A 15,131-nucleotide genomic window follows, 5' to 3' on the forward strand; every position below is an offset into this window, starting at 1 on the left:
GTAAAACCACATTAATCAGTCTTACCAACATGGTCTTTGCCCATAGCTGCCAGTGTGAGGAAGAGGAACTCTCTGTACAAACTCCTGTGAGACACACAACAAACAACAGTCACTACAATTCCAGAACATCCAGCACAGTAGTAGTTTTACTTGTAAGCTATAATATGCAACCTAATTTTAAACCAGTGAAATCAATCCACTCTGCTCTGAGTCATTATGAAATGACAGTAAATAAGAAGCTGTTAAACTTGATCAAGCAGAAAGGATTGAAGTTCTCCGATTGGTTAGAAGGGTGAGCCTGGCTCTGGTACATTCGACCACACTGAATACTGATCTGTGCAGTATAAACAGTCATGTGAAGATGACCTCTGTATCCGCGGTGATCCCGGCTGTTGAGCCAGCGTGTCCAGAAAGAGGGTGATGGCTTTGTGCACCTCGTTCATGCCGACCCACCGCAGCACCTCCTCCAGGAAGGACAGCGTGAACGGGTGGTTGTGTCGCCGCCAGCTGTAGCTTCGCATCGGAACGCCACCTGTTGGAAGAACAGGGAGGAGCAGCGACAGTGCACAGAAATTAGATAATAAAAAAACTTCTGGATCCAACCTGAAGTTTTAAAGTGACAACTTGCAGATGACCGTAAATGAAAAGTCCAGGTATCAGAATCCATCTAACCAAACAGCAACAGTACATGTGGATCAGTTTGCATAAACTTGATCTTACTGTGAATCCTCCAGAGGATGTAGAGGGGGGGCCACTGGTCTGTGTCGGGGGTCAGGGTGTCCCAGAGGAGCCTCATCCTCAACGCTGAGCCCTCTATCTGGGAAACACAACACACGTGACAAGGTGAGCTACTTTAAACTGTTATGGACAAAGAACCCTGAAGAGCAGATGTGCTGCTGGAGGCACCACCGCCACAAAATAAAAACAATGTTACTTCTATCTGCAGAGAAAATAACCCCGTTACTGTCCCCCACCGTGTTGTCACACTGTCTGATACCTGTGTGAACTGGGTAACCAGCGGCGAGGCTTTGACCAGCTGCAGGAGGTTACTGGGCAGACAGAGACGCTGGAAGTACCAGACCAGGTTCCAGAAGATGATGGAGTGACTGTCAAGGAACTGAGGCTGCGCCAAGACCGCCTCGCCCTCATTCTCCAGCAGACTCTCCAGCTCCTTTCTCAGAACCAGAGGACTCAGGTACGCCACCGTCACCTGAGGAGCTCCACCTGCTGATGAATTCTGAGGGGAGGAAGCAGAGACGTGAAGGCAGACAGACAAACAAGAAGATGTGAGATGCAGAGACTTTGCCTTTGATGTTACCGTGGTCGTTCTGCTGTTCTCTGAGTAGCTGCTGGTCTCAGAGCTGGAGTCATCACTGAGACCATTACACTGCTGACGTAGAGAGGCCTCGTGGCCACTGGGGGGTCTCACTGCGCTCTCCACCTCGTCCTCCATGTTCCAGGTGCTGCGCTCCGTGCTGAGGAAAAACAGGATGCATTAATGGAGCACGACCGTCTGCTGTGGGCTCAGCTTTGACAAACTTAACATCATGTTAATATGAAGTATATGAATGAGTTATGAGCTGTTGTTGGGTCTGATCCACGTTTTCACTGATGTTTCACTCTGGATCCAAAAACTGAATTTGGATCACGCTGCTGCTTCTCTTCCACATGTTAAGGGCTGATTCACAGCTTCAAACATTAATCACAGCCAGACGATGCTGTGACAGATGTGATTCGGTGATGGGCGTTTGTACCTGCTGACAGGTCCCAGATCACAGATCTCAGCGTTGAGGAAGGGGACGAATGAGGCGCAGCAGAAGGGACAGGACGAGTTCAGGTTGGAGTCGTCTGACGTCCAGCCGGCCATGATCTCCTCGTCGTACACCAATGAGTTACAGCTGCGGCACAGAGAGCAGCTGGACATCAACACCTGGACACAGAGAGAGGGGTTAGCGTTAACCTGAAAAACGACGTTTCCACAATTTTTAACACACATCATGTGTCTTGTCTTGTTTGTTCAAGACTTTATTTATCAGGTTTTTAATAAAATGTAAAATGAAAATTAGCTTTAGGATGTTTTGGTACAATACAATTTTTGTTAACATCCATGTTTAATATTATCCATGGTCCCTTGAAAATAATAATAATTATTATTTTAAGCATTTTGTTGTTTCTGTCTTGTCATCCTTTTCTTTTTAGATTAAGCCCGTCAGAAGGTTTTCACATCAACAAAAATGTACCAGCTGCTTAATTCAATGCCTGAAGCGGATCTTCTCACCTCGAGCCCGGCTCCTTCTTGATTGGCGTCCCAGGACCTGCGAAGAGGATACGCTGGGCTTGGCGTGTCCGTCAAGTCTAGGTCACTTCCCACAGACAACGAACTCTGAGAAGAGACAATGTGGAACCAGATTAAACTGTTGATTCTGTCAATGAACAACTGTTTCAGAATCCTGATCTGTAATTCAGATTTCAAATTTCATTCTTCTAATTCAGTAATATAATCGTTCTTCGTTGTTCTTCCACAATCGTGGAACCACAGAGCTGAAAAGTTTAGCCTGGGATCTTTTGAGGGAAGGTGAGGAGACTAAAAGATGTTGTTCGCTTGCAGAGAGCAGTGATAGAGAGGGATTGTAGACCAGGATGAGGGCGTTCATGTAGGCCGGTGCTAGAGTTGACCACTTTGTAGGTAAGAGTCAGGACTTTGAACCTGACGCAGCGGCGACATGAAGCCAGTGCAGAGATCTGAAAAGTGGTGTAACGTGTCTTTTTTACTGATCAACAATGAGATGTGCTGCAGTACAGTAGTCAAGACCACCTGAACTATGAGTTGTGTTGTATAGTCTGAAAGGTAGGGTCTGATCTTTGATGCTGAAAAAAGAAAATCTGCATCATGTGGAAACAGAGGACACATGGTCGGTGACACTCAGAGATTTTTAAACACTTCAGAATAAGAGTTGTACCTCGGAGGTAGCGCTGACCAGCTTGTCCTTGGCTTTCAGCAGTGTTTCAGCCACTTGAGATTTCCTGGACTGTCTCTGCTCAGACACTCTTCGTCCGATCCCTCCTCCTCCTCCTCCTCGAGGCTGCCGGTCGTCCACACTGGCGGCTCGTCGCACTGACACTCTGTGTCTGGTTGGAGTGAGGAGCTGCTGGAGTTTCCCTGCCAGACCTCCTCGGTTCGGAGAAGAGACGTTGTTGTAGTTCTCATCTACACCTTTGTTTCTGCTGGACGGGTCACGAGTGCCCACAGGTCTGGAGGTCAAAGGGCAGAAGAAGAATGACATGAGATATACAGAATAACAGCCCCAGGGTCAAAGCATAGTGTGAAGTTGGAGATTTGACTGATCCAGTGACACCTTTCTGTGACTGTAAGACAGTAATGTCATTATTCCTGATAAGAAATACTGATTTTATTCTATTCAACATTTTGACTGAATTAGCATCATTCACTGTGATCATCAGAAACTTAACAGCCAAGAGGCCAAGTCAAAAGCCTCCACAAGGGGATTCAATTCAGTTCAATTCAGTTTTATTTGTATAGCACCAATTCACAACAGAAGTTGTCTTCAGCAGAGCTGAAAGGAAAATGATCCTGTAAGAGGTTAAATTAAGTTTGTAAATTAAATCTTTACACAGAAACAATAAAATGCTCATATGACTTGACTTAATAATCCTAATGGATCCTAATACTGATAACATTATCCTAGATGTAAACTGGGAACAAATCTCCATAAATGCATTTAAATTCACAGACAGGCTAAAGGACAATCACATTTAGGGGTGGCTGTGGCTCAATAGGTAGAGCAGTTGACTGCCAATCATAGGATTGGTGGTTTGATTCCCGGCTGCCACGTCACATGCCAAAGTGTCCTTGGGCAAGATACTGAACCCCTAGTTGCCCCCGGTGAGTCAGGTCAGCTGCATAGCAGCTCTGCCATCGGTGTGTGAATGTGTGTGTGCTTGTGCGTGTGAATGGGTGAATGAGATGCAGTGTAAAGCGCTTTGAGTGCCTGCTAGGTAGAAAAGCGCTATATAAGTGCGGACCATTTATATAAGTGCGGACCATTTACATTTCAAGTTTTTTATACCAAGATAGACAAAGAAATGATGCATTTAAAGCTTGATTTATTTATATTACAACTTTAAAAGCTAATCCAATGCAAGTTATGGGAAAAGAAACCATGAAAACATCTAAAATATATATATATATTAAAAGATGAGAAATCAGGTAGAACATGCACAAAATACTTAAAGTCAACATAAGTTCTTAAAAGAAAATGACAAACATATTTGATTTGGTTCTGGAGAGATTCTCTGGCCACACTCACCTGCCGTCTCTCTCTGCAGGCTGACAGCTGCAGTCCAGCTCAGAGTTTGTCGTCTCTGCACACTCTGTGTAGAAGGTGGAGAGGCAGACCTGACTCCGCCGCACCAGAACGCCACCACCAGGGGGCGCAGGAGGGGGAGTGGAGGTGTCTCTGCGTCCTAGAGGAGGTTTACCTGAGATGGCGTCACTGCAGCCATTGGTCCCAGTGTTATGGTGCGTTGTCTTCTTACTGAGTTTGACCTCTGGGACAAAAAGGAGAGAGAGGAGTGGAAGTCAGAAAGAGGAGGGAGAGGAGGATGTGACGCAGTAGAAAAACCTTATGTCTTACTGTTGGCCGATGTCTTCATGCTGCTGAGACTGCTGCTCTTCACCAGTGGGCCAGTCAGGGACTCGTGACTGGAGCTTTCACTCAGACCGCTCCAACTGGACTGACGGATCAGAGTGGAGTGAGTACGGAGCCTCTGATCGGGCTCCACCGCCGCTTCTTTAAGAGAACAAATATTTCAAACCATGATGCCATTCATTTCTTTTTTTAGTGTTCAGTCTGATGCAGGAACATCACTAACTATCATGTGGCCACCTCAAATGCTAAAATATTCCATAATTATTCAGGGACACATTCTCTGACCTCCTCGTGACCCCACTGAGCCGCTCTTCTCACGCCGTTTGATTGGCTGCCTGAACTGTGCCACAGCCAACAGGACGTTCCTCAGCTTGGCCCAGCGGAGACGTCCACCCTGACTGGTGGACGGCCACTTGCTCTCCAGCACTGCCTGAGGACACAGAGGACATCTGGTTCACCTGGTTATCAATCCATTTGCAGGAAGACTAATCCACTTGCCGTTAAAGCAAAGAAAATGTACTTGAACTTGGAGCATACTTAGAAATGCTTCTTTCCTGTGCCTGTACTGTGTGTGTATGAGTATGTGTCCAACCTTGTTGTAGTAAGCGTAGGTGATGGTGTTGGGGGTGATTCCCGCCTTCTTCATCTCCAGCAGGACCCGAACAGCGAGAACCGGCTGACCGTACTGACCGCACAGCTGCATCAGGATCCGGTAACACACCTGAAACACACACAAACACAGTGTATGTATTAACAGTGTATAGGTAGATCCATGGAATCATTTCTGAAGATGGGTTCTGACTCAACTCATCTTCACTTGACCTTTAGGACCTAAAACCTCTGCACGGTGCTGCCATACTGCACAATAATGCAACACAGAAACACAGGAGTCTGTTGCAATCCAGCTAAGACATCGTCAAATAAAATAAACTCTAAATCCCTGCTGTATAAATCTGTAGCAGTGACCCCGTCAGTGTCTCACCTCGTCCGGTAGCACCACCTTCCGGTTCTCCATGTGTTTGAGGACGTCGTAGGCCGTGTGCAGGGCGCGTACCTTGGAGTTCTCTGCCCGAACGAAGGTGGGCAGGTAGATGAACCAGAGGCCGTAGCAGTGACCAAGCAGGCACTTAGACCACATGTCTGGCACCGCGGAGTACTTCTGCGCTCGCTTCTGGGCCAACTTAATCTCCTGGAAGGAAGCACATTTAATACTGTACATGTGAATCATATATATAGAGCCACATCTTTCTTTCAACAGAAAGACACTGACACCTTATCTGAGGTGAAAAATATTTTCTGGAGCTTTGAGCAAAAGAGGTTTTGCTATAGTGTAGTGTATATGTAGTATATAAAAAAAAAAACTCACCTGTTTTGTACGTCGGGGGGCGGGGCTGCTCGGGGCGCTACCTTTAGCCGGGACACGGAGCTGGTCCTGGGGTCTGTCAAAGAGCTCTGGCTTAAGGATGGGGAAGGTCTCATAACTGGAGACGTGAAAGAAAAAAACAACAACATGCTGTCAGCACATCAACATGAGGGCAGGTCTTGCAGGACATCAGGGGCCACTTTATTAGGTACACCTGTACAGTCTAATCAAACGTAATATAGCAGGTCTGCCATAAATTCTACATTAACAAAGACAATAATGTTTTATATTGGCTGATGCCGTCAGAGAAGTATTGAAAAGGCAACCTCCTAATATGATTCACTCCAGTACAACTCCACTATGACCCCAAAAATAATAATCTAGTAGAATTATCACCTTGCTGACAGTTCCTACAAAAACTGGGAATTTAGAACCCTGTAAAAGTAGAATTAATGGCAGAGCTGCTTGTTCATTGTACAGGTGTAGCCAATAAAGTGGCCCCTGAGTGTCAGAGTAAAGCTGTACCTGTAGAGGGCGGGACACTCTGACCCGTCAGGTTCCTGCGGTTCTTCAGGAGGCATGATGAAGACCGTGTGTTCTCCACTGTGAGTCTCATCCAGATCGATCAACCTCACATCCTCTGGCTTCTCCACATCCACCTGGTAACAAGCAGGTTTGACTCAGTTTGTCAATTAAAAAGAAAAATGCAACAACTTTAAAACATGATTGAAAAACTGAGCAAACTAAATGCAAATACAAAAAGATAAAGATTTACTGTACTTTGTTCCATATATTGATCAATATACATTTGAATATTATATTTATTTTGCCCGGTTTTTAGAAAACTATCAGAACATTAACAATAATTAAAATAACTTCAGTCCACAACAGGTCCCTACGGCAGCCTTTAAGGACAAAACATACACAGGACTGAAAAGTAAAACCTGTATGAAGACATACAGATGTTGTTCTGACCTTCTGGACGCACTCGTCGAAGAACTCGAGGCAGGCGTGGCGGTCGCTGACGAAGGAGCACTCCTCGATGAACTGGGTGAACATCTGGGTCCTAGTCAGCTGGCTGTAAAACTTCTGCTGTGTTCGATCCCGAGACTTCAGAAAACCTGCAGGTCGAGGAAGAGGACAGCCTCAGTCTGACCTCATCTTTTTCTATACCTGTGCTTGGATTCAGGTAAACTCTGACTGACTGTGCTCACCCCCCATCCCCAGATGATCTACTCCTAAAGTCACATCCTGGTCGGTACCAACATGTATGGTTCAGGTTCTGTCAGCACTGTAACAAACAGTCTGAACAAGTTTTCAGGTCGACAGAAGCGTCCTTACAATTCTACTCTCTGCTATCACTTTGGTGAATTTACAGAGAATACAGTGTAAAAAGGATGACGGATGAGGAAACACCCCCTCTGTCTTCGCTCACCCTGCAGGTTGAACAGGGAGCTGCAGTCGGTGGTGGTGTCCGACGGCGCCTGTGTGATGGGAAGCAGGAAGGTCCGGTATCCTCGCAGCAGGCAGCTCATGAAGCGCAGAAACGCCTCCTGAATCTCCAGCTCCAGCTGCTTCTGACGCCTGTAGATCTGATCGTAGTCCGTTAGCAGGAATTCCAGCGTCGCCTCCTCCTGGCCGGGGGTGCAAACTGCAGAGACAAGAAGTGAGTAGATTATAGAATCAGTCAAAGACTGAAACTGTGTAATTTTTTTCAGGAATATACAGACATGTTACAAATGGCTAAGGCACTTATCACAGCCACACCTCTAACAATGAAGCACAAGTTAACTGTAAATATAAATATGTAATGTTCAATATTTATCATTGAGTGTGTTTATACAGCAGTGTCAACTTATGGGGGAGTTGTACCTTTTGACAAATATATTCAGATTTATTTCATATTTATGTCATATAAGGGGGTTAAATTAAAGTGCTCCTTTTAATGTCTTCAAATGCAAAGATAATGTTAATAAACCTGCTATAATTAAGAACAATTAATGGAAAATTATTCACTCGTTACGCCACTTTTAGTTATTGTCTCTGGAGTCAGTGTGTCACTTTATTTTGAAGAGAGCTGACTAATCAACTGACTGACAGCTGTAACTCACTCTTCTCCAGCGTCTTGTGGAGGTTGGTGAGGGTGTTGAACAGAGTCTTCCCGCTCTTTCTGGGTAACGACCGCCATGACAACGGCTTCTTATCATCGGACCTGGGACACGAGATAAATCATTAATGTGACTTTTACTACAGTAAACAGCAAAAAACCAACAGGTCATTTTACAACCTAAAATACATTTTTTATTTGTTTTACATGGAATAATTTATTGTTTTCCAGGATTACATGTAAAAAAAAAAAAAAAGATATCAGACAGATGTGATTTGAGCTCCACCATCAGTGATGATGCGGTGACTCACTGAAAGATGGTGTTGGTGTCCAGGTCGACACACACTACATCAGTGGGAGGGTCGTACAGGTCGAAGTAGCTGGAGTGGACGCCAACGACGAAGGGCATGGGAGCCAGCAGCACATCGGCCATCTGCAGCGGACACAGCGGGATGTAGGGACAGAGCCAGCGCAGGGGGAAACTCATCTGGAGCGTGAGACAGAGGTTATTATACATTTACTATGAACAACATTTCCCCCTGGTCTGCCTGGATACAACATCAGGTAATATTACTGCAGTAAGACTGCTGTATTTATATGTGACAGATGACGGGAATAAGAAGCAACAGATATTGTAATAAAGTCACTGTACTGTGGACACAGGTGTGTGTGTTCAATCTTACGGAGACGAGGGCCTCGCTGACGGAGGTGAGGACGTCGGGTCGGAGCGAGTGCAGCAGAAGTTTGTGTTCGGTGAGGACGGCGAGAAGCAGCGTGCAGGCATTTTCTGGACCGAGGTTCTGCAGCAGCTTCAGGAAGCTCGCTCCACTGTCAGACACACAAACACACACACACACACACACACACACACACACACACACACACACACAGATAACAGATTACAGTCTGCAGCAAAAATTATTTCACTAATAATAATCACTTTCATTAATAATTTGAATTTTACTACTTCTTAAACACCTGGGTTTATCAGATACTTTGGGTAACCTCAATCAGTGAACAGGACTTACTTCTGTTCAGACTTTGATCAAATAGCTTCAGTTTAGCTTTTAGTTCATTATATTTACAGTAAATGGTATATTCAGAATATTCACAGTATGTTATTATACTGCAGTGTAATGTTTATCTTAAGTGCAAATATTGTGAGTCACTTGGACAAAAGCAGTAGTGATTAATTATTCAAATGCTTCATTTAATAAAATTACTGGTGTCACACTCAAGTAATGTGAACTGGAGTAAATGTACTGAGGTACATTCCAACACTGGACATCAACAAACTGACTTTAATGTAGTAATGTTCCTGCACTGACCTGAGTGGGAGCGGAGAGGAGACCGGCTGGCACAGCAGCAGGTTGTCGTATGGAGAGAGCTGCAACACACAAACAGACAATGTTCTTTACAATACAGACATTTAAAAGGGTCATATTCTGCTTTTCATGTTCTGATGAGTCAGAGGCCCAAAGCTGGAGGTGAACGTGCATTTGAACAAGCTGTTGCATAAACTATATTGTGTATTTGGATATAGTAATCTAATATTAGGGGAGTCACAGAACATAATAATAATAATAATAATAATAATAATAATAATAATAATAATAATAATAATAATAATAATAATATAGGCAATAAAAACCCTAAATTAAGCTTAATATGGCCACTTCAAGTAGTCTGAAAATAAAGAAAGAACTTTTTAGAGAGTTGTTTTCCCAGTTTTAGCCATAAGTCAAGTCTCTTCCTGGAAAGTGAATATGAATGAAAAATGAGAGATCGGGCATCGCACAGGGGGAAACACGAGCTGAGCTTAAATGTCTGTTAGCCCCTGAGCTAAATCGTGAGGATCTACCGAACGTTTTTCCAGTTTACCAGAGACTGTATGTACGACTATGTTTTCATTTCAAAACGGTTTATAAACCGTTTGTGCTTATAGTCCTTCACAGGTTGTTTTCACTAAATGATTCAGTAGTAAATCTGAGGTTAGTGAGAAAAATCTTACAAATGAGCTGAGTGATTTTAAATTTCATTAATCCTCCTATCACATAATTTACAGTGAAAATATGATCCACCTGCATGTAGCTCAGCCTTCAGCTGAGGAAAATCACACCTGAGCCCCCAACACAGTAGATTATCTTATAAACTTTACCTAAAACCATCGATTCTTTCCTCTGGAAGTGAAAAAGGGTAATTTAACAGCAACTAAGTTGAAGAGTCCACTACAGTCCTGACACTTCTCTCATAATGTGACACACGTCTACAGACTTGAGACAAAATCTCACATTTGATGCTACAGACCAGAAAACAAATGATTCAAAGAACATAAGACTTAACTCTGCTCCTCAACAAGACAAAGTTGTTTGTAGAGTTTCTCAAGGCTCAACAGAAGTCGTTGAACTGAATACAGACAAAACTAAATTAAATGTCTAGAAGGAAAAGACATTTAAAGACAGAAATTTAAATGTTCAGAAATCACGCCTGTGAATGAAGATTCACTTTGCTTTCTGAATCTGTGAGTAAAACTAAAACAAAGAAAAAAATAAGGGCCGTGAATGTCTACACATAATTTGCCATTGGAAATATTTCAGCGTTCAGACATTGATTTGGTGCCTTTAATTGGACAGCATGCCACTGGGTGAGCTTCATGTCTGATTCAACACCCTGCTCACTTCTCTGTCAAAGTCACCGTGAATCTTCCTGGGTCGGACTTAGTAACATTTGGACGTCACTTTGAACACTGCACTAAACTAAACAACATACAGTCACTTTAACAGACAAAAACTAATTTTGGTCCAAACAAGTGAAGATGTGATGTCAGGATGAAAACAAGTCAGCTGTGGGACCTTTTTTAAATGAACAACAAACTAAGGTAACATTCACAGTCAGACCATCTGTCCATCTGTTTCTGACCATAATCATTTCAGGTAACAGCATCTGTGATGTTGAAACCAAAGGAAAAGCCCAACAGATCTTTAAGTTCATTTTTAAAATCACCATCTGAGCAATTTCACATTGTTAAAAGTGGAAAATGTCAGAATCCAGCATATCCAAACGACTGAAAAGATCAGGAGAGGATCGCCGCCTCCAATCAATAGAAAAAACTGTAAACTGCACCAATCTGCTAATGGAGACTGGTTTGTCAGTCAGATTATGTGACATGCAAGCTTTCAAAGGATTTACTGCTGCACTGGAGTGAATTTAAGGAGCTAGACAGCATCTCAGAGCATAAGTCTATGATTAATGTTTTTATTGAAATTAATTTAAATTATGATCGATGCAAAAACCTGTGAGGAAACAGGTGAAAGGGACCAGTGTCCAGAAAGACGGTAATGTTTTATACCCCATGGCTGCTTAAGAGCACATTTGGCTCAGAAAACACCACCAAATGTATACATGTGTTACTGTGAGCAGTATTCACTTCATAGACAGAATGATTTTCTCCATCTCTCTCTTTTTTGTACAAAACGTTTCTACATAGCTTCTGTGCAGCAGATTGTTTTCTTCTGGTCAGGTTTCTAAATTCCTTTACATTTACTACTAAATGACCAGAAGAGGACCAGACATCACATGCGGCAGGTGTGAGTCTGTACCTGAACCAGGATGCGAGGTCGCTGGGGAGAAGGAAATGGGACGTTGTGCATGAAGCTGGAGATGTGTCTGCAGAGAGAGAAAGAGAAAACAGGAGAAGTTAAACACATGGTCAGCATCGGTAAACAAAGCAGTGTGACCTTTGGTTTGCAAAGACACTGCTTTTAGTTACAGGAATTAAAATATGCCTCTGGCCTTAAAAGCTCATTCAAATGTGGGATTAGAAACCGGTCACTTTAAGGCCTCCCATCAATAACTGCCTAATGTCAGCAGCAGAAAGAAAAATCTGACCCCACAGAAAGTGGATTAAAATCATTCACTGACTTCTCGATCGGCAGGACGTGGGGTCCGGAGATGGAGTATCTGTAGACGAAGGTGAGGAACTTCTGGAAGACGGTGAAGAAAGGCCAGTGGGAGAGGACACAGATGCTCTTCTTCACTTGAAGGCTGCGGTTGGTGATGGGCCGCCGGTCGACCACGCTCAGCAGACCGAGCCTCACACATTGCTGCTCCGACAGCAGGTCCCTGGGGAAAGACTCGTAGAACTGGATGGCTGCTCCGTAAACCTGCAGGGACAGCAGCGAATTTAACAGCTGCAGACAATACTTGACATGGAAGGAAACACAGCATCATGTGGTTGCAGCCACACAAATGGGAGTACAGTAAAGTAAATGGCAAGTAAATCTGGTAAGGAGAGTGTATTTTGTAAAACAGCAGACCAGTTCGACATCTTTCTGTTCTGAAGAGGAATACGTTTCAGTCTGAGCAGATTACAATCCATAATCCATGGTGTCAGGTATAAACACAGGTCTCTGTGTCTCTAAGGTCATTTCAGTTTGCTGCGATTGTTCAGGAGAAACTTGTGTGTCTGTCTTTGTGTAGCTCGCCCACCTTGTCTCCGGAGGCAGAGGTAAAGACGAAGGTGGAGAAGATGGGCAGCTGGTACTTTGCGTTTAGAGGCCAACTCTCCACAGTGACGCCCATCGGCAGACAGAAGACTGGCACCGACTCTGGCAGGGGAAATGCCTCTAGGTCCTCCTCTGGGTACCGACTGATCAGACCTGCACACACAGAAATCCACCTGTTTACACTTGAGTTTTAACATGAACATATAATAACTACTAGGATTCACATTTCTGTTCATCTTTATAGGTAAACGAAGTCTGTTTGTGAGTTTTTCTTAAAAAACCTGAATAATAAAATGACAACACTTTAAATTGTAAAGGTATTTCTAGAAAGTAGAAACAGCGTATTATCTTTTCAAATATGGCACTGACCCTGGATGACCGAGGCTGAAAAACACAGAAGAACCTTTCTTTAACTTTTGTTTAGGCTGTTGCAGCCCTGATAAGACTACGCCGTCTAATCGGAGTGCAGCAGCACGAGAGACACTCACTGGCTTCGTAGACCAGGGCGTTGGCTTTGGCCACGGCTCTCTTGTAGCACACATACAGAGCTGGACCCCACTGGAGACAAACAAACACACAAGTGTGAAAAACCGACCTGCAAAATCTACCATTTCCATTTCAGTTGCTAAGACACAGTACATGTCAGTATATTTCCATAAAGATACAGTGTTGTCTTACATAGAAATATAAAAAAGCAGATAAAATAAAGAGTCTAATATTTATTCCGCGGATAAGCGGAAGAAAATGGATGGATGGATGGATGGATTTATTTTATTCCCAAACACTAACCACACATATAGTTATTAACTTAGCAGATCAATGTTAAATCAGTGGATGAATGGGGTGCAGACTAACCTCATTTCTTATATCACTGTTTTACTTGAGAATTTAACAAATGTCTTTCACCGACAGGCCCCCGCTCCCCTGCTCTATACTCACCATGCCGGTGTTGAGGTTCTTCTCAACGCGACAGAAAGTGTGTGGTGCAACCTCTCCTTTGCTGGGGAGCAGCAGGGAGATGTCGGTGATGCCCAGTGTGTGGAGACCCTGCGAGTCCAGAGCCCGCCGGTACGTCAGAAACACCCGGTGAGCTGTCGGAGCGCCGCCAGAGCTCAGGCTGGCTGAGCGGCTGTACGGGGTGGTATCGATGACGTACCAGCCCTGTTTCAGCTGCTCCTTCCCCTCATACAGAATCCTGCAGGGAGACAACACGATGTCACACAACTTGAACTCTTCATTTTAAATGTGTGCTTCTCTCTTCTTTAACATAACATCGTATAAAATACACAATGTGTAAACACAATAGTTTGTTATCATATATAGGCTGATTTGTCTGCTGCTCACTAAATAAACGTCACACTATGACTGTTTAGAAGACCTCCACTGATTTAGCACCTCTGACTCACATTGGACAGTTTTTGTGAAAAGGGACTAAAGTTGATGCAGGAGAAGTATTTTTTATTCTGCACACTCTTGTTCCTCGTTGCCACCGTTATTCACAGCTCACTGTGTCACTGACACTTCAGCCAGTCAGAGACGGAGGTGTGTGTTATGTTAGTTGAGATTGGGAGCTTCCTACAAACATCAGGTATCAGCTTCTTTCTCAATCCAAACCCTCAAATTCTTCTTGAGTTTCAAACATGTCTGTCTCTTACGCCCTAAAACCAGACCAGAACTGGTCTGACCAAAACCAGACCCAGTACAAAATCAGTTTAACACCAAAACAGAGGCGCTATAAACATGATGCCACATGATCAGTGGCAGGATCCTTCTGTGCCAGTGTGAGCCACCGCTGAGAAAGAGAGGAATGACACCAACACTGCCATCCCCACAGGGATGTTTGGTGTCATGCATATTTTAAACCTTTTCCCTGTGCTTGAACTTGATCTTGTTGGACTGCGTGCATGTAAATATGTAACTACCAAAATGCACACACAACTGACTGAGTAAGTCTGTCAAATTAAGAAAATAAGAGTACTCGCTTATAATTAAATGGAAAGTGAAAAAATTAAGAGAAACAGCATGAAAAGAAAATAAAAACAAACAAAAAAAACATTCAGTCCAGCACAGATCACCTTTATCAGAACAGATCAGTTCTATTTTTCTGCAGGTTTATTTCAGCAGGTCGATCTGCTGAGTTGACTCCCGAAAGCTGCTGGACGAGTGAAATCACATCACTCTGCCCCTTTAATGCACTTAAAACAAGCTGAGAAACAAAAAGCACAGCAACAAGAACAGTAAAGCTATTAGATTCTGTGTTCTGCAGAGATCTGCATGTCCCTGCTGTTCTGTTGAAGTTAAACAACTCCAGGTTTGATGATTTACATGTTTAAGGATACCTTTGGGATCAATGTGCCCACCCAGCACATGTGAGAGGTAGTCTCAGTCACTGTTTCCTACTCTCCACATCAGCCTGGAAGCGTTTTCCCCAGAGAGCGAGTAATAATAATACTAATACTAATACTACTACTACTACTACTACTACT

General features: G+C 43.7%; 1 protein-coding gene across 4 annotated transcripts in view; it reads right to left on the reverse strand.

Annotated features, from left to right (window-relative positions):
• Positions 1-15,131, reverse strand: part of LOC113170272 (DENN domain-containing protein 4B) — a 37,883-nt gene that overhangs the window by 3,141 nt on the left and 19,611 nt on the right. For all 4 annotated transcript variants that reach the window (XM_026372298.1, XM_026372300.1, XM_026372299.1 and 1 more), the window contains 26 exons: positions 13,585-13,840; positions 13,134-13,203; positions 12,629-12,798; positions 12,062-12,303; positions 11,740-11,806; positions 9,469-9,527; positions 8,824-8,968; positions 8,452-8,627; positions 8,145-8,245; positions 7,469-7,684; positions 7,009-7,154; positions 6,559-6,692; positions 6,037-6,151; positions 5,653-5,859; positions 5,263-5,391; positions 4,956-5,100; positions 4,656-4,811; positions 4,329-4,569; positions 2,961-3,252; positions 2,279-2,383; positions 1,755-1,930; positions 1,319-1,475; positions 998-1,237; positions 721-817; positions 367-532; positions 26-84 (listed from right to left, as the gene is read on the reverse strand). In XM_026372298.1, coding sequence (XP_026228083.1) covers positions 26-84; positions 367-532; positions 721-817; positions 998-1,237; positions 1,319-1,475; positions 1,755-1,930; positions 2,279-2,383; positions 2,961-3,252; positions 4,329-4,569; positions 4,656-4,811; positions 4,956-5,100; positions 5,263-5,391; positions 5,653-5,859; positions 6,037-6,151; positions 6,559-6,692; positions 7,009-7,154; positions 7,469-7,684; positions 8,145-8,245; positions 8,452-8,627; positions 8,824-8,968; positions 9,469-9,527; positions 11,740-11,806; positions 12,062-12,303; positions 12,629-12,798; positions 13,134-13,203; positions 13,585-13,840 — 4,067 coding nt within the window. The remainder of the gene's footprint in view (positions 1-25; positions 85-366; positions 533-720; positions 818-997; positions 1,238-1,318; positions 1,476-1,754; positions 1,931-2,278; positions 2,384-2,960; positions 3,253-4,328; positions 4,570-4,655; positions 4,812-4,955; positions 5,101-5,262; positions 5,392-5,652; positions 5,860-6,036; positions 6,152-6,558; positions 6,693-7,008; positions 7,155-7,468; positions 7,685-8,144; positions 8,246-8,451; positions 8,628-8,823; positions 8,969-9,468; positions 9,528-11,739; positions 11,807-12,061; positions 12,304-12,628; positions 12,799-13,133; positions 13,204-13,584; positions 13,841-15,131) is intronic.

The sequence above is a fragment of the Anabas testudineus genome, chromosome 16 (assembly GCF_900324465.2).
Source record: "Anabas testudineus chromosome 16, fAnaTes1.2, whole genome shotgun sequence".
In the NCBI taxonomy this organism is placed as follows: Eukaryota; Metazoa; Chordata; class Actinopteri; order Anabantiformes; family Anabantidae; genus Anabas; species Anabas testudineus.